General features: G+C 39.7%; 2 protein-coding genes across 2 annotated transcripts in view; both read right to left on the bottom strand.

Moving 5' to 3' along the window:
- kiaa0319l (KIAA0319-like) overlaps positions 1-4,551 on the bottom strand; it is a 51,074-nt gene extending 46,523 nt beyond the window's left edge. The window contains 1 exon segment of the mRNA XM_079570438.1: positions 4,463-4,551. Within this exon segment, the coding sequence (XP_079426564.1) occupies positions 4,463-4,547 (85 nt within the window). The 5' untranslated portion in view covers positions 4,548-4,551.
- Positions 1-19,902, bottom strand: part of psmb2 (proteasome 20S subunit beta 2) — a 221,323-nt gene that overhangs the window by 122,140 nt on the left and 79,281 nt on the right. The gene's annotated exons all lie outside the window — the stretch shown is intronic.

Raw genomic sequence — 19,902 nt, 5'->3', positions numbered from 1 at the left:
TTGTTGAATTTTTTGTCACATTTTTGTTGAATTTTTGTCACATTTTTGTTGAATTTTGGTCACATTTTTGTTGCGTTTACATCCTTGTTTTTTCTCATTTTTTTGTGGCTGTTTTGGTGCTTTTTCCCCTAGAAGCCTAGAATGTGACAAAAAATTGACGAAAAAATGACTAAAAATGTGATAAAAATGTGACAAAAAATGATGAAAAAATGACGAAAAATGTGAGAAAAATGTGACAAAAAATGACAAAAAATTTGATAAAAATCTGACAAAAAATTGACGGAAAAATGACACAAAAAATACAAAAAATGACAAAAATGTGACAAAAAGTTTAAAAAAAATGAAGAAAAAAAATTACAAAAAAAGTTACAAAAATGACTTGAATACCAAAATAAAATGATGGGGGAAAAAATCTGATGACATGAGATAAAAGATCCATTTAGATTTTTGAGAGTTTTGTAGATCTACACTGGCTACAGGATTTGGGTAAAGCTGAACTGGAGAAAATGCTCTCAGTTCGGGCGGGAGTTAAGAGGTTAAAAAGTTTCCCTGTTCACCTGCAGAATCTCGCCTTAACTGCAATCATTGTAATATTTGTCAAACGTAATTACACCGGAGAATCCTGTAAATCAAATTGCATAATAACGTCCGGCTCCTTCAGTTTGCAGAATCGTCGCAGACACAGGAAGTGGAACTGATTAAGAGTCGCAGCACACGGACTCAGAGAGAACTGAGAGTTTAGCTTCTGAGGCGAAACTACAGGCACTACTTCACTGAAACTAAAACTCGTGCACATTTTTCAGTGTAGATTATGAGATATTGCGAAATGGAAACAGCAGGTGCTAAAATACAGCCCTATAGAGGAAAACAGGTGTAAACATTAGATCTTATGTCTTGTTTTTCTAAGCTGGAGTCGTCGCCCTGTTTAAACACACGCCTCCGGGTTTATAGACACGTCCTGGTCCCAACAGCCTCGTAAACCTCTTGCTTCAGTTTAAGGTCTGTATTTGTTCAGGACACGCTCGGCTGATATAGAGGCCAAGCAAGACGAGGAAACAGGAAGTCGTGTCTCGATAAAAGGATGTGTCGGTTTAAGCCTTTTCAAAACGGAACAAGACAAGTTTGTGCTTCACAGGTCGATGAAGCTGAAGTGTAATAACTGCACCGAGATGATGGGAAATAAAACGCATCAAATCACAATATCTGTCAGCTCTATTTGGAGGATCCTCTCCAGCAGATCTGCAGGTTCAAACTTCTGCCCTCTGGACTCAAGCTTTACATCATGTTATTGTGTCATTCCCTCATTAAAAACATGCCTGAAGTGTTGCCTTGGCACATTCACGTATTTTTTGAGTAATCTGTAAAGACTCTGATGGCGGCCATTTTAGGGATAGGTTTGCCTGAGTCCTCCTAGGAACGCCCCCACCTCCTGGAGACGCCTCCGAGCTTTCGTCACCAGCCGAGTAACCAATCACTGCTCCTCAGCAGAACCCCCTCCCCACTGATGCCACAGACAGCGTGTGGAGGGGGGCGTGTCTGAAAGGCTCAGAGGTTCTTAAAGAGACAGAGGACTATTTCAAGACATTCACTACAGCCATTTTGAGAGAGCGATTTTATACAAGGCAGTTATTCTAATTTACTGCATTTACAGACCAACAGAAGGTTTGGTCATCATTGTAGTGTGATATAGACTGTGCTATGGGACTGAAAAAAGCATAATACCCCCTCTTTAACATCTATCAATCCTGTAGTATCTGCTTGTTCTGATGATAATATATTTCTCTTTGTATGTTCTGATTCATTCATTGCTGGTCAGTGACTGAGCTTTAAAGAGGGGGTATTATGTAACGCTTATTATTCGGCCATTTGCCAACTGAACACACACAACATAAACTTCGTACACTTTCATAAAGGCCGAAAGGTTTAATTAATGACTTCCGCGACAAATAGCTCCCAAAAGTTTGCGCGTTGCTCTGCAACGTTTTGCTAGGCTAGAAGCAGCAAGGCTAGCAGCTAGCCTAGCTACTTAGTTGAAGGTGCAGTTGGAGGAATCGTGGTGAATCTCTGGGTAAGTTGAAAGTCAGACTCACGTTAACTTCACGAGCGATTCCCCCGACTTCTCTCTCAGTGACGGGACAGAGATAGTGTCGCTGCTACGTACGTGTGGAGTGACATGAAAGCACCACCTCCGTTTCCATTGGCAGCGTCATTATTTTTCTCAGACGTCCTTTATCAGAAAATAATGACAGGTCAAATCAACGGAGCTTCTACTTACGTTGTGAAGAGACGTATAATAGGCTTTTTTCAGTCACATAGCACCGTCTATATCACACTACAATGATGACCAAACCTCCTGTTGGTCTGTAAATGCAGTAAATTAGAATAACTGCCTTGTATAAAATGTCTCTCTCAAAATGGCTGTAGTGAATGTCTTGAAATAGGCCTCTGTCTCTTTAAGAACCTCTGACCCTTTCTGACACGCCCCCCTCCACACGCTGTCTGTGGCATCAGTGGGGAGGGGCTTCTGCTGAGGAGCAGTGGTCGGTTACTCGGCTGGTGACGAAAGCTCGGAGGCGTCTCCAGGAGGTGGGGGCGTTCCTAGGAGGACTCAGGCAAACCTATCCCTAAAATGGCCGCCATCAGAGTTTTTACAGATTACTCAAAAATACGTGAATGTGCCAAGACAACACTTCAGGCATGTTTTTAATGAGGGAATGACATAATAACATGATGGAAAGCTTGAAAAAGTCCATTTTGCAAAATACCCCCCGTTTAACTGATGTCAATGTCCACATTAACCAGCAATAAAATTGAATATTTTAAGGGTGAATTTATGGATTTGATTTTTTTATCGCAAATTTTACACTCTGAATTTAGACTGCTGAATTGGATGTTTTGAAAAAGAATACAGTGAATATTTAAAAAGGTGCATTTTTCATTTTCAATTCAAAACCCTTCAAAAAATGAGCAGTGTAAATTAAGTGACTGAAAAAAAATCAAGTCAAAAAATCATGTGAGAGAATTTCATGGACTCAACAAAAACAACATGGAGAGTGAGTAATTGTAATGACCCCGCTCCCTCAGGTCAGAGGTCACACACGGGTCATGTTTAAGCGTGTGGGGCAGGTCTCAGCTCCGACACCTGTTGACTTTCTCATGAGTCCGAGCGTCACCAGGGATTGTGGTTAAACATTGAAAGCCGCTCCGTCTGAGGCCGAGTTACAAACATGAACCTGATCGAGGTTTGGAAATGTCAAAGCGCCGCTGCCCTGGAGTGAACTGACCCCGAGTGACCGCAGGAGTAACTCGACCTCATGGAAACACAGACCGCTGACAGCTTCACCTCGGGGGGGGGGGGGGCGGGGGCTCCAGCTCGTATCAGGACACGACGTCACAAGATCTTTTCAGTTTGTTTTCGTTCAGGAGATGAAACTGATTCTTCACGCGGAGCCGTCAATGCTGAGATGTTAAGCTTGTTTTTTTCTTCTTTAACCTCTTAACTCCCACCTGAACCGAGCACTTTTTCTCCAGTTTGGCTTTACCCCAGTCCAAAAGCTTCTGGATAAAAGCTCTGAAAATAGCGACAAAACTGAGACGAAAAATTGATGAAAATTTGACAAAAAAAATGACAAAAAAATGACAAAAATGTAACAAAAAATTACAAAAATGTGATAAAAATTGACGAAAAAATGACAAAAAAGCTACAAAAATGAGTTGAATACCCAACAAAAAAATGATCCTCTTGGTTCAGGTGGGAGTTAAGAGGTTAACCTCTTAACTCCCACCTGAACAGAGCACTTTCTCTGGTTTATAGAGGTGAAATTTGGGCACGATTACCTTTAACGATGTTATCACGATATTTGCCTGTGGTTAAAAAATATCCGTGAAACTGCAGTATTGACGGGGATCGGGCAATTATTAAATATTCCTCTTCATCGTCTGCTGTAAATGTCAAGGAAGTATTTAAAGATAAGATAATCCTGTAATTGATCTCACAACAGAGAAATTCTGCATTCAATGAGATCACTGAGGCTGTGCATAGACAGGAAATGTGCAGTTAAATAGTGAAAATACAAATTAGAAAAAAGTAGAATATGGAGGTGCAAAGTTTACAGTCCGAGTGCAGGTTGTCAGTAGGTGATCCTGGTTTGTGGTTTTTGCACATGTGACTTCACAGTCTTGTTGTTCAGTCTGACAGCTGTGGGGATGAAGGACCTGAGGGTGCCTCAGTCTGCCAATGAAAGAGCTGCTCAGCTCCTCCACAATCCATCCTGTGCAGTGGGTGGGAGGTGTTGTCCATGATGGAGGTGAGTTTGGCTAATGCCCTCCTGTCCCCCAGGGGGCAGCCCAGGACAGAGCTGGCCCTCCTGTTCTTGTCCCGCTCTGTGCTGGCCGGGGCCCAGCACCCAGTGGAGAGCAGAGGCCTCAACAAACAAACGTCACAAAGAAGAGAAGGTTTTACCTGTGGAGGAGCTCAGGATCCAGAGGTAGATGAGGAGGAGCTGAGGGAAAACCCCGCGCAGCAGCTTGTGACGTGCATAGGACATATTACACAGACCTGGAACAAAGACAAATGTGTCGTTTTTATTAGGACTTACAGGTTATTTACAAGTGCAAACAGAAACACTGATGTGATGAGCTTAAAAGGGGCTATAGATGCAAGTTAGTCATTTTATACTTTATACTCACTCCTGCCACCTCAGGTCATACGTGTAACTGCAGCTTCTATATTAAGCTCGTGCATGACGGCACTTCAGACCCGAAGTAACACCTTTCTGAGTGACAGTGCAGGATTTTAGAGGCAGTTGTGGTGAACAGGTCTGAGCTCATTCTACACATGAGGACATGGCTGGAACATGTAGGAAAATACTTAGTTTTAATATTTTTAAACTCTGTATAGTCCCTTTAAAGCCGGGCGCTGCAGGTGAATAGGGGTAAAACAAGTTTATTACGGATATTTTCAGTGATTAAATAATGGACAGGTTTAAATTTGTGGTATTTTGTGACGCACACAAGTTACAAAGATAATCTCATCTCGGTGCAGCCTTTCGTGCTACACATGGATACCATAGGGATGGGTAAATCCTGGTATAACGCCCCCAGGGCCTCGTGTGCTGGTCCACCCGGGCCAATAAGCTCCAGCCTTAAAGGGACTATACAGAGTTTAAAAATGTTCAAATTAAGTATTTTCCTCCTACATGTTCGTCCATGTCCTAATGTGTAGAATGAGCTCAGACCTGTTCACCACAACCTGCACTGTCACTCAGAAAGGTATTACTTCGGGTCTGAAGTGCCGTCATGCACGAGCTTATTATAGAAACTGCAGATACACGTATGACCTGAGGTGGCAGTAGTGAGTATAAAATGGCTAACTTGAATCTAGCCCCTTTAACGGTCTTAACAACTGTTAAGCAGTCTGAATCGGCTCTTTTCATCCCTGCAACCCACACGAGAGCGTAAGGTGTCGGCCCATCCCCGCGTTCCTCCTCCTTCTCCAGCCGTGTGAGCCGTGACACAGGAACGGGAAAGACACCCCCCCCCCCGAGCTGCTGCCGCTAACCCGCTAACAAACCAACAACTTTGTATTGAACAACAGCACATTCTTCTTTCACAAATACCCGAACTGAAGAGAACGAGCCGGTGGCAGAAAACAGGTTGTGGCTCGAGTTAATTATTTTACTGCACCAAGTTTTCATTTGGACTCAGTCCCAGAGCTACAGCCAAATCTAACCAACAGCCTCGATTTACTAGATAAGAATAAGAAAAAAAGAAAAAAAAAAAATCCAAATAATTTAGAGTAATAAAAATAAACATAGACCAAGGATTAATGCCTATACAGTAGACTCTATCAAACTATTATTTGCTTTTAAAGCTCTGATAAGAGACCGTTAACCCTTAACCCCCACCGTAACCGAGCATGTTTTCTCCAGTTTGGCTTTACCCGAATCTAAAAGGTTCTTGAGTAAAAAAAAAGTAAAAATAGCGACAAAAACGAGGATGAAAAACGTAACAAAAAGTGACAAAAGAAGCAGCAAAATAGACACAAAAACGTGCCGGAAAAGCAACAATGACACAAAAAAACAAGTGATGAGAAAACAACAAAAACAGGGAGAAAAAATATACGAAAAAGAGACAAAAAAGCAACAAATATGTGACAAAAAAATCACCAAAAATGTGATGAAAACGTGACGACAAAGTGGCAGAAATGTGTGGAAAAAAGTCTTTTAGATTTGGGTAAAACTGAACTGGAGAAAATGAGCTGGGTTAAGGCGGGGGTTAAGAGGTTAAACAGATCTTTTTCCCTTGCTCTTTTATGGCGTTTGTCACATTTTTGTCACTTTTTTGGGGCTGATGTTTTACCTGGCTCCGCTCGATCAGTGGAAGAACAGAAGAGGAAGAACGAGGAAGTCAAGTCGGCGAAGTGTGAAACGGATCCAACATGGCCGACGCCGGGGCCTGGCACGGCTCAAGAGCTCACATTAACCTGAGGAGAGACGAGGAGGGACAGGGTTTAAGGCGCTGCAGGTGGACAGAGAAACAAGTGATCAAGTTATCACTGAGATAAACATGGGGGAAAATGTGCTGCAGGTTTTCTTCATGTCATGTTTTCATATTTCCTCAGCTGCATTCGGTTTCAGACACTGATCAAAACGAGAAGAAGCCACAGAGATCTGCAGGTCGTGGGCAGGAAGTGGGCAGAACCGCTTCCTGTAGAAGAGCTGCGGGTTTTTCTGAAACTCGCACCACAGAATCAGCTGCAGCTCAACATCATCACCATCAGACTTTATGATTCAAGCTTTCTTTAAGAATGAGGCTGTAGGAGAAATGTCAGGCCTAAGTCAGCGGTTTGTTATCTCACAGGACTTTGCACGTTCACTCTCGTTTTCACAGATAATGGATAAAAACAGACAAATATAACTTTACTGCAGTTTCTGAGTTACTGCATAAGTTACTGTTTAAGAGGGAAAGTTTGTTCTTGATGTTCTTGTTCTTGACACTGAAAGGAAAGTCTGTCTATAAACCGTCTCATTCACTCCACACTTGGTGGTCATGAGTTGTTATTGAAGCCACAGCCGCCACGTGGCAATAATGTGTTGTTTATATCCTATCATGTCAGTGCCCTCTGCTGGACACGTGTGAAAATCTATCCTTTTTCTTTATGTAATGCCCCCTAGAGGCTAGAATGAGCATTCTGGTGATTCTTTAAAGGATCTATATCATGCTATTTTAGCCATTCCAAAGTTAAGTATAGGCATTTATATGATATATTGTACCTCTACCATTATGGAGCACTCATTTTTGTGATAAATATAAGTGTTTTCTGGAGGTATTTTTCAAACCCGGAAGACACAACGCTTCGATTCAGTTAACTCCGCCCCCTCTCTCCGCACATACAACTTTACCGTAATATAAATAAACAGCAATAAGTGAAGTCACTTCACGATGCAGTTATACGGAGTTGACATCAGCAACACAGCTTCATAAATGGCTAACACACATGCTAATATGCTAACACACAAGCTAACCCGCGTTTGGATTGACTCACCGCTCTGGTCCATCGCTGTTTACATTATGGGACTCGCGTTGGTTATAAAAGTTAATCCACTTTGATTCTGGCGAAGGTTCACCAAACATCCATCAGTGACAGTCACAGAAAAACACCATTTTGGTGATAGTCGCTGAATCCCGGAGAAAAAAACAGCTGAGTGGCCTCTTCCTGAAAAGGGTTGAATATAAACTCCCGTCCTCGTAGCCAAACGCGCTTCTTTTTCTCAGTCCGTGACATTATCGTTAGTTAAGAATAAAAAACAGGTGTCCAGAGTAGGTAACGAGCTCCATCTTCACAGCTGCAGCGCAAACATGACTGATCTGTTCAGACGCGATGTGTTTGTTTTGGCCACAGCTGACCTGGAAGCACCTCGGGCACATCCTTTTTTTTTTTTTTTTTCATTTTTTACTCTTTGTTTCTCTCTTACGACAGAAATAATGAAAACGCTGTTTTACAAATTAAAATCAGGCCGTAAGCATAGAATTAAGACATTACATTACAGACGTCGAGCACTTCCGTTCCGCTGTTACGACACAACTGAACACTCAGTCGTTCACCAGGAGAGGGCGGAGCAGCTGCTCAGAGAGCAGGATTCAGGAGGATTACTGAGAGCTGCGTGAATGAAGCCACAAACCACTCTGGGGGTGTTTTTGATAAGGAAATAGCAAAACAACATGGCTAAAAGCTCCAAAAAGTCGATTTTGCATGATATAGGACCTTTAAAGGGACTGGATGCAAGTTTGCCATTTTACACTCACTCTACTGCCACCTCAGGCTATATGTGTAACTGTGCCTTCTATACTAAGCTCGTGCATGACGGCACTTTGGACCCGAATTAACACCTTTTTGAGTGACAGGATTTTAGAGGCAGTTGTGGTGAACAGGTCTGAGCTCATTCTACACATTAGGACATGGAGGAACATGTAGGGGGAGGAAAATACGTAATTTTAACATTTTTAAACTCCGTATAGTCCCTTTAATGGTGATTCTTTCCAAAACTCCGCACAGGAATGTCAGAGACTTCCTTTTTTTGGCCGGATCTGGCCCGCGGGCCGCCTGTTTGAGACCCCTGGTCTGTACACTTTAACCTCTTACCACCCGCCAAAACCAAATGCATTCCCTCCTCTTTGCCATTGTCGTCACTTTTTATTTCCCCTATGTGTTTTTGTCACTTTTTTAATTACTTTTTTGCTGCTCTTTTGTCACTTTTTTGCTGGATTTTTGTCTTTTTTTTGTTGGATTTTTGTCATATTTTTGTTGGATTTTTGACACTTTTTTGTTGGATTTTTGTTTTTGTTGTCCTAATTTTCTTCTCGTTTTTTGTCCCTGTTTTGAAGAAGCTTTTAGATTTGGAGAATTTGGAGAACAGGAGAAAACATGTTCAGGTGGGAGTTAAGAGGTTAAAAGTATGTTGAAGAAAATGCCTTGTATCGGTATTCGGTATTCGCAGATGCTCAAGTCAAAGAACCTTTAGAAGGTTTAAGAAAAAGTGGAAGCTTCGTTGTTTGTCAGATGTTCAAATTGAAGCTGATTTTCACGTTTTCGTTAAATTTTCATTTCTGTTTATTTTGCTGAAGCTTCTTGTTTACATCCTGAGCCAGTTGTGGCGTTTATTTCCGAACATTTGAACAAACTTTATTGGGAATTAAACAGTTTGTTTCCTTGACTTGGACATTTACAGCGAAGGATTTCCTCAAAAATGTTTCATATTTGAAGCATCGTCGTCTTTTGCTGCAACTTTCCGACGACAGGATCTGCATCAACATGAGCGACAACTTGGTCTTTTTGATCCCAGACGCCCCACACGACCACGCCCACATGGCCATAGGACCACGCGACCACACGACCACGCCCACACGACCATAGGACCACGCGAACACAGGACCACACGACCCAGACGCTGACCTCAGTCGTTTGTTCTGTGGATGCCGCTCCTTTGAGACTGTTCATGTTTTAACCTCTTACCTCCCGCCTAAACCAAATGCATTCTGTCCTCTTTGGCTATTATACAGGCCTGTGTAACACCTCATTTGAAAGCTAAGACCCACAAAACTGACCTTTTTTTTTTAGCATTGCTGCTGTGTTGAGTCACCTTTTGTATGTTTTTTTTTTTTGTTTTTGAATTTTTGTTGAATTTTTGTAGAATTTTTGTTGAATTTTTGTTGAATTTTTGTTGAATTTTTGTTGAATTTTTGTTGAATTTTTGTCACATTTTTGTCACATTTTTGTTGAATTTTTGTTGAATTTTTGTCACATTTTTGTTGAATTTTTATTGAATTTTTGTCACATTTTTGTCACATTTTTGTCACATTTTTGTTGAATTTTTGTTGAATTTTTGTCACATTTTTGTCACATTTTTGTTGAATTTTTGTTGAATTTTTGTCACATTTTTGTCACATTTTTGTTGAATTTTTGTCACATTTTTGTCACATTTTTTTTGAATTTTTGTCACATTTTTGTTGAGTTTTTGTCACTTTTTTGTTGCGTTTACATCCTTGTTTTCTTCTCATTTTTTGTGGCTATTTTGGTGTTTTTTCCCAAGAAGCTTTTTGATTAGGGTAAAGCCAAACTGGAGAAAATGGGATCCGTTCAGGTGGGAGTTAAGAGGTTAACACACGTTCCTGAGATCATGTTTAGTTCAGATCCATGTTTCCTGCTCGCCTCCCTCAGACTCGGCCATAATCATAAAGTCTGATCTAAGCGCCGTCACTGACCTGCCGAGTCCACATGTCTCTGATTCCTCCGTCTCCAAAGCTCCACAGACGTGATTAAAGGTCCGAGTCTCAGGGGAAGCTCCGCGTTGTGCTGCGGGTTTTCGGGCGGGAGCAGGTTCACAAACGGCCGCTCTGTCTCCGCTCAAAGGCCGACGTCCCCCGGAGACGCTCCCATTCAGGGCGACGACAGACGGGCACCGAACGCACCAGCTTCACCAGCTTCACCAGCTTCACCCACCAAACCACTCATAACCTCAGGTCAGAGTTATTCACCGGAGACGGCAACGAGTTCACCAGTTTGGAAGAATCTGGGAAGAAAAATACAGAAAACAGTGGAATATTGTGTTAACATTGAATAAACAGGTCTGTTCGACAGCAGGAGGAACAAAAGGCTTTAAAGCTATTTTAATGTGGAAAAAATATTATTTTAAAGCCACAACCGGAAACTTTTGAGGTAGAATTTAAGCCAAAACTGCATATGTTTAACTCCTTAACTCCCACCTGAACCGAGCTTTACCCCAATCCAAAAGCTTCTGGAAAAAAGGTGTGAAAATAGCGAAAACAATGATGGAAATGTCACAAAAAAGTGAGAAAACATTGACAAAAAAGTGACGAAAAATGGATGAAAAAGTGGCAAAAATGTCACAAAAATATCACAAGAAATTGACAAAAAATGGACGAATAAATGACAAAATGTGACAAAAATATGACAAAATTTGATTAAAAAATTTACGAAAAAATTACAAAGATGTGACAAAATGTGAGAAAAAAAATTACAAACATTTGCCAAAAAAAAAAAGACAAAAATGTGAGAAAAAATGAATTTTTTTTTTTTTTTAAAGTTACAAAAATGAGTTGAATACCCAACAAAAAAATGATGGAAAAGAATCTGATGACGTGAGGAAAAAGATCCTCTCGGTTCAGGCGGGAGTTAAGAGGTTAAAAATGAACAATATCAAGTGTCAAACAGAAGAGAAATAAGCATGTATCTGGAGTTAGTAACATACATTTCAATATTCCAACAAATATGTATACATACATTTGTTTTATGTTAATTTAGTTGAAACTAAATCATGTCATTAATATTTTTTCTTTTTTTTTTTTCTTACTTTATTCATCCTAAGCTTATATATTCTGGAATTTTAGTAGCTTTAAACAACTTTTTGAAAGCTTTGACTGTTTGGGACAGTTTTAACTGATCTTCCACAGATTAACACCTCTCACAGAAATGCATCCACTCTTTTTATTCTTTTGAGCTTTTGCTTTTTTGAAAATAGCAGTTCCTCGGACGTTCTACTGACTTTTCCTGTGTTCAAAAAGCTCCTGGATGGGAGGAGGGAGAAGATTATTATATGCTTTGTACACTATTACTTAGGGCTGTGCAACTAATCGAAATTCGATTACGGTTTTGATTACAACAGCAAGCGATTATTAAATTAGCATAATTTTTTCAAATTTTTTCTTTTCTTTTATTATTTTTTTTGCAAAGTAGACTTGCGTTATTTCAGGCCGCTGGGATTATTTCCCCTTCGCTTTTCACGTGCCGTGGCTCATGCTTTTATCTGACATAAAAACAAACAGCGCTGTGTGATGATGTCATCAGGCCGCGCTGCTCAGTTTGCTTGTGCAGGTGTGAGGGCTGGCCAGCAGGGGGCAGGTGTGAAACAGGGACCTCTCTTTAATCAAGGCAAACTTGAAATCATTTGTACTTTTATGACAGTTCAGAAAACATAAAATATCATCATAGTGTTTTGATTAATAAATAAAATAAAGATAGAATTTTTTTAAAGGCAACAAATAATCGCTTGAATAATCGTGATTTCAATTATGACAAAAATAATCGTGATTATTATTTTTTCAATAATCGAGCAGCCCCACTATTACTAATGTATTTAGATCAACAAGATCATGGATTTGCAGTAGGCGTAGCTCTACAAAGAGAGGGTAAGAAGAATAGAAATAGGTAGAAATAATGCGTTAGTTTGATATGGCGCTTTTCTGGACACTCAAAGATGCTTCACATTATTCCTGCTGCTAAACCGAAACTAAAGCACCTAAAAAGCCTATATTTATCAGGTCTGTAAATCACTCTTGAGCAACAGGAACAATGGTCTGAAAATGCGACACGACGACTTTCAGCTTTTCCCTCAAAGTAGAGCCAGACGCCGCAGAAAAAAACTCGTTCCCACAACCTGTTCAGCGAGAGCCAGTTCCAGCACGAGGGGAAACCAAACATACTCAGGCGTAAACGACTGAAATGTGGCTTTTTTTTTGCACCTGTGAAGCTTCTCTGCCTCGTAATGACCGGGCGCTGACGGTTTCACAGGCAGAGGGAAACAATGGGGCCTTTTTCTGACGTTTGTGCTCACATTTGGAGAGAAAAACAATAAAATAAAACAGTTAAATGGTCTTTATATTGAAAAAATAAGCAACGGTGTGATATAATGAGTCAAAGATGTTAACAATGAAAGTTCAAACCAGGCTCAGTCTTTGGTTAAACTTAGTCTTAAAAATAGCTGGATAAAAAGGGGCTCAGTTAATAGAAAAGCTGACTTATTTAGAAGGATAACATCAGTTGCATAATCACCTTTTGATTTCATTAGCGTTTTCAAGCTGCTGACAGGAAGTGACATAGATAGAGGTAAAGTTCAGAGCAGTTTGGCTGAATCCGAAATCATCAAATTATAGCCTCTAAGCGCTAACACGAGCAATGACTGTTAGATCTATGCAGTTAGTGCCCAATCTGACCGTCCTTACCCAGGGGAAGGGGAAGTGACATCACCAACAGCTGTTTTTCTTTTTCTTTTAAAGTTATTGGTGGAGTGCAGGCCGAACAAAAGCGCATGTCGCCCCCTGCTGTACAGTGTCCAACAACAACAGTGTCCAAATATAGATCCAGAAAATCCAAATGATCCTTCACATTTCCCTTTAGTGTTATTTTATCTCAACAGCTGTTTCTTAAAGCTACAGCAGCAAATGATCCATGTGGCTTAAAGGGGCTAGATGCAAGTTAGCCATTTTATACTCACTACTGCCACCTCAGGTCATACGTGTAACTGCACCTTCTATATTAAAGGAACAGGCCACCGTTTTTACATACTGAGATATGTTCTTACCTTAGCTTTGACGAGTTCTTTAGGACCTGTCTGATCTTCACCCGTGCCTTCAGTCACGTAAACACAGCGCAGACGGCGTTAGCATTTAGCCTCTCCCTCTCTCCTCTATAGCTCCAAAACAGGTCAAGATAGAAGCTACCAAGCTCTTCCACGTTTTCCCGATTTAAATATGGTTACGTGAAGAGTTACACTACAAAGTATAATTACACAAAATTAAACAATGTGGATTTTCTAAGCGGATAAAAGGGGGACTATATTGTAAGGTGTAATAATAACAGGAGTAGTTCGAAATCTGCGCAGTAATCTTCACTTTACTGTGCGGATGCCAAATTACTCCTGGTATTATTACGCCTTACAATATAGTTCCCCCTTTTATCCGATTAGAAAATCCACATTGTTTAATTTTGTGTAATTATACTTTGTAGTGGAACACTTCACGTAACCATATTTAAATAGGGAAAACGTGGAAGAGCTTGGTAGCTTCTATCTTGACCTGTTTTGGAGCTATAGTGGAGAGAGGGAGAGGCTAAATGCTAACGCCGTCTGCGCTGTGTTTACGTGACTGAAGGCACGGGTGAAGATCAGACAGGTCCTACAGAACTCGTCAAAGCTAAGGTAAGAACATATCTCAGTATGGAAAAACGGTGGCCTGTTAATTTAGGCTCGTGCATGACGGCACTTCGGACTTCAGCTCATTCTACACATTAGGACATTGTTAAAACATGTAGGGGGAGGAAAATACTTAATTTTAACATTTTTAAACTCTGTATAGTCCTTTTAAGTTTCTACTAACTGAAAAAAAAAAAGCACAAACTGCTTCATTTAATCCGTTTCCTGAGTTTCCTCTTTAACACTGACATGTGACTGAGCTGTGGGGACGACAACATGGATTTATCACTTTTATAAAGCTTGGCTTGTGCAGAATCTTTTCCTATATTTTTATCATTAAATGTGCTTCAATCAACAGTGGTTGCGCATGAATTACTCGCGGGTGGGGGCGAGGGGGGTGATTGGCGCAGTGGCTTATGGGACGGCACATAGCTCCTAATCACCGGTTAGTTACATCAGAGGTCCCTATGCTAAAGTGGCCATGATAGTTAGCATCAGAGGTCCCTATGCTAAAGTGGCTATGATAGTTAGCATCAGAGGTCCCTATGCTAAAGTGGCTATGATAGTTAGCATCAGAGGTCCCTATGCTAAAGTGGCTATGATAGTTAGCATCAGAGGTCCCTATGCTAAAGTGGCTATGATAGTTAGCATCAGAGGTCCCTATGCTAAAGTGGCCATGATAGTTAGCACCAGAGGTCCCTATGCTAAAGTGGCCATGATAGTTAGCATCAGAGGTCACTATGCTAAAGTGGCCATGATAGTTAGCATCAGAGGTCCCTATGCTAAAGTGGCCATGATAGTTAGCATCAGAGGTCACTATGCTAAAGTGGCCATGATAGTTAGCATCAGAGGTCCCTATGCTAAAGTGGCCATGATAGTTAGCACCAGAGGTCCCTATGCTAAAGTGGCCATGATAGTTAGCATCAGAGGTCACTATGCTAAAGTGGCCATGATAGTTAGCACCAGAGGTCCCTATGCTAAAGTGGCCATGATAGTAAACCCCCCAGCTCCTTCCTCACTGACAGCCCAATTCGGACACTTCTCATCATGGCGGACGCTCACGCACATCCGGTTTGGTGTCAGAGCTCTGACCAATCTGCTCGTTTCGGACGGGGCCTCTGACTCATTTCCCGTTGACTTAACATGGTCGGCACGGCAACAGTTTATCTATGTCACTTCCTGTCGGTGTGAAACTATAAACATCACGGCCAAACTAAAGAAATCTGGGTTTAATTGTGTTAACTATGTATAATGTGCACTTTAACCTCTTAAGTCCCACCTGAACGGATCCCATTTTCTCCAGTTTGGCTTTTACCCTAATCAAAAAGCTTCTTGGGAAAAAAGCACCAAAACAGCCACAAAAAATAAGAAGAAAACAAGGATGTAAACGCAACAAAAAAGTGAGAAAAACTAAAAAAAAAATGTGACAAAAATGTGACAAAAAATCACCAAAAAATTACAAAAAATCACTAAAAATGTGACAAAAATTCAATAAAAATGTGACAAAAAAATCAACAAAACTTCTGCAAAAATGACAAAAAATCAACAAAAATGTGAAAAAAATTCAACAAAAATGTGACAAAAATTCAACAAAAATGTGACAAAAATTCAACAAAAAATGACAAAAACTCTAAGCTCTAAACTAAAAAAAAAACATACAAAAGGTGACTCAACACAGCAACAACGCGAGGAAAAAGATCAGTTTTGTGGGTCTTAGCTTTCAAATGAGGTGTTACACAGGCCTATATAATGGCCAAAGAGGACAGAATGCATTCGGTTCAGGCGGGTGGGAAGAGGTTAAGGTGTAACTAAAATTTCAGGCATTTTTTAAAGAATCAGCAGCGTTTTTCCCCCCATCAATTCATTCTATCCCATAAACTTTGATGTTGCAAAGTATCAAACCTGTAGCCACCACAGACCAGACCAAAGATTACTCACAGTGCAGCAAACCAACTAAAACATCTAAGAAAACGGTACAGCCAAGGCCGTGGGAACCCAGGGTGATCAGGGGGCTGTAGCACCCCCTGTTGGATAGTTTGGGAACAGCAGGCAATATTAACCCCTTAACTCCCACCAGAACCGAGCACATTTTCTCCAGTTTGGCTTTACCCCAGTCCAAAAGCTTCTGGAAAAAAGCTGTGAAAATAGCGACAAAACTGAGACAAAAACAGTGATGGAAATGTGACAAAAAAGTGACGAGAAATTGACGAAAAAATGAAAAAAAATGTGGAAAAAAATGTGACAAAAAAGTGACGCAAAATGGATGAAAAAATGACACAAAATTTGATTTAAAAAAATGACAAATGTGACAAAAAAATTACTACAAAAATTTGACAAAAATGTGATAAAAATGTGACAAAAAATGACAAATATTTGATAAAAAATTCACGAAAAAATGACAAAAATGTGACAAAAGTTTGACAAAAATATTACTACAAAAAATTGACAAAAATGTGACAAAAAATGACAAATATTTGATAAAAAATATACAAAAAAATGACAAAAATGTGACAAAATGTGACAAAAAAGTGAATAAAAATTGATGAACAAATAACAAAAAATTTGACCAAAAAATGACAAATGTGACAAAAAAATTACTACAAAAATGTGACAAAAATGTGATAAAAATGTGACAAAAAATGACAAAAAATTTTAAAAAAACGACGAAAAATTGATGAAAAAAAGAAAAAAAAATTGACCAAAAAATGACAAATGTGACAAAATGTGACAAAAAAATTACTACAAAAATGTGACAAAAATGTGATAAAAATGTGACAAAAAATGACACAAATTTGATAAAAAATTCACAAAAAAATGACAAAAATGTGACAAAATGTGATAAAAAAAAATACTACAAAAATGTGATAAAAATGTGACTAAAAAAAATGACAAAAATGTGATAAAAGTTACCAAAATGAATTGAACACCCAACAAAAAAATGATGGAAAAACAATCTGATAACAAATAGGAAACACGCGCAGAAAAAGCGTTTTGGGGGCACATTTAGTCCCTCAGCACCCCCTAGCTAAAACATCTTCCCACGGCTCTGGGTACTGCTGTGAATAAACAGGCAAATACGTCGTGCAACGTCCACATGAATAATGCAAACAGGTTATTCTCGTCGTACGTTCTTTCCCGCTTCTACATAAATAAATGAGGCTTAAGCAGCAGCGTGTCTGTTTGTCACACGTTGCAACATCAGGAGAAAATGCACCTGCGTAGACACTATTCCAATGAAAACCACCTCCCAAACGCAAGCACGGGAATAACGTGTCATTCCAGATATTGGGGGGGAATTATATAAGCGTGTACTCGCAGTGAAAAGCGAAGGGGAGGTGAGGATACGGTAATTCTCGGTTATAATCCCGGATAACCCAATAAAAGCACCTTGCAGGCTGCATCATCTCCTTCACGTACACCACACGCCGCTGCTACTACTACTAGCCCCCGCGCGGGTTTCAGAGCAATATGTCCGGAAAAATCAACGGTATTATTGTGTTCTTACAGCCAAAAGCAACGATAGAGTCCTCCGCTTCGTGTTTACCCTCCGCGAGCCGTGTCATCGTCGCAGCTTCTTGGTCCCGGGACGTAAATTGGGTCAGTGTTCCTTTGGCATGTTCAGCTGATGCGGCTCCAAACCAGGATGATACTACTTCCGGTGAGCGCCGACGTTTCAAAGTAAAAGCACACGTCATTATTTTATTTTTTTATTTTTTTCACGGGTTTATTTTTGCCTAACCTCTTAAGTCCCACCTGAACGGATCCCATTTTCTCCAGTTTGGCTTTACCCTAATCAAAAAGCTTCTTGGGGAAAAAAGCACCAAAACAGCCACAAAAAATGAGAAGAAAACAAGGATGTAAACGCAACAAAAATGTGACAAAAATTCAACAAAAATGTGACAAAAATTAAATGAAAATGTGATAAAAAATCAACAAAAATTCAACAAAAATGTGACAAAAATTCAACAAAAATGTGACAAAAATTCAACAAAAAATCAACAAAAAATCAACAAAAATTCAACAAAAATTCAACAAAACTTCAACAAAAATGTGACAAAAATGTGACAAAAATGTGACAAAACTTCAACAAAAATGTGATAAAAAATCAACAAAAATTCAACAAAAATGTGACAAAAATTCAACAAAAATGTGACAAAAATTCAACAAAAAATCAACAAAAAATCAACAAAAATTCAACAAAAATTCAACAAAAATTCAACAAAAATTCAACAAAAATGTGACAAAAATGTGACAAAACTTCAACAAAAATGTGACAAAAATTCAACAAAAATGTGACAAAACTTCAACAAAAATGTGACAAAAATGTGACAAAAATGTGACAAAACTTCAACAAAAATGTGACAAAACTTCAACAAAAATGTGGCAAAAATGTGACAAAAACTCAACAAAAATGTGACGAAAATTCAACAAAAAATGACACTAATTTAACAAAAATGTGACAAAAATGTGACAAAAATGTGACAAAAATGTGACAAAAATTCAACAAAAATTCAACAAAAATTCAACAAAAATGTGACAAAAATTCAACAAAAATGTGACAAAACTCAACTAAAATGTGACAAAAATGAAAACAATGATAAGAGGTTAAAGGAGCTATACCTGATTGTACAAAGACACAGGGTCACTCAAATATCAAATTGCTATTTTTTGGTCCAAACTAATCTCAAACTTTCCTTTACAACATCAAAATTCGTCACAGGGACTGAGTTTAAACCAGGTTTCACAACTTTCAGGAGGAAACTGTCACTTCACTGTAAAATATGCCTTTGACTGTTTAAAAGGCTTTAAAACCAGTATTTTTTGGATCAATGTCTGCTTTTACCATATACTAAAGGACAAAACAAATTGTATTCCGATAACTGAAAATTAAAAAGTCATGGATAGCTCCTTTAATGACGTTTTTATTTTATTTGCTTAATGACGTTTTTGTTGTATTTAGTTAATGTATTAGTACGGCATATTAGGGCCATCTAGTGACGAAAAAAAAAAAAGATTTTCAAGTTTAAACATGCTAATTTGTGAGGAAAGAAAATAGCAAATTTGCAAGAGTTTTTTTTAAAGATGTTCCTGGGTTGGCCTCCAAAATAAAAGCAGCTGAACTGTATACTTTGCTTAGGGAGATTATGCAAAATATCAAGCATGTTCATGTTGACAAGGAGCATTATCATAAACGTGAGAAGGAAAAAACGATTAACTGCTAAGCGCCTCCCAGAAGACGGTGAAAGACTGAGCTGCACAGGAGGAAGAGGAAGGAGCTGACCAGTGCAGGACACCATGCTCTGATACAGGGACAAACCCAGGAGGCGCTGCACTGGAGGATCACAGGAGATTGAAGACAGCCACCCAGGTTTCCCCCGACTTCCAAAAACAAGCTGCTCAGGTTGACCCAGTCGCTTACAGCTGTTCTCCTGTGCAAGCGCAGCTCTCCCTGGGCTTGTGTGCGTGAGCCCTTGGGTTGCAGACCTCGGTCGTGCACAAGTTTGACTTAAAGCAGCTGACAAAACAGGCAATTATGTGACAAATTCGTTTTAAGGCTAAAGGCTTTATAGTGTCACCGCTCTTAGCAATTTTGCAACTTTTTTGTCATAAATTCACATCTGTAAAGCAGCACTAAGTAACTCTTGCCCCTAAAGGCCATAAGCGCAACTGCAGGTGTCGTGGCATGTTACGTTTTTTCACTTGTTTGTCTGTGAGACTAAATACTTTTCACTCAAACTTGGCTGTAAATACTGTTTAAGTGGCGCTAGCCCACAGTTAGCTTTGCCCGTTAGCCTGCTAGCTTCTTCTTCGTGATTCCATTAGTGTGTATTGATGACTCCGACCCGGCGACTGAGTGTAGTTTTATGGCCAGAGACAATACCAGAGGGAGATGAGAGACCCTCCAATCATCCCA

The sequence above is a fragment of the Gobius niger genome (genome assembly GCF_951799975.1).
Source record: "Gobius niger genome assembly, chromosome: 14".
Classification (NCBI taxonomy): domain Eukaryota; kingdom Metazoa; phylum Chordata; class Actinopteri; order Gobiiformes; family Gobiidae; genus Gobius; species Gobius niger.
This window is presented reverse-complemented; position numbering and strand designations above follow the sequence as displayed.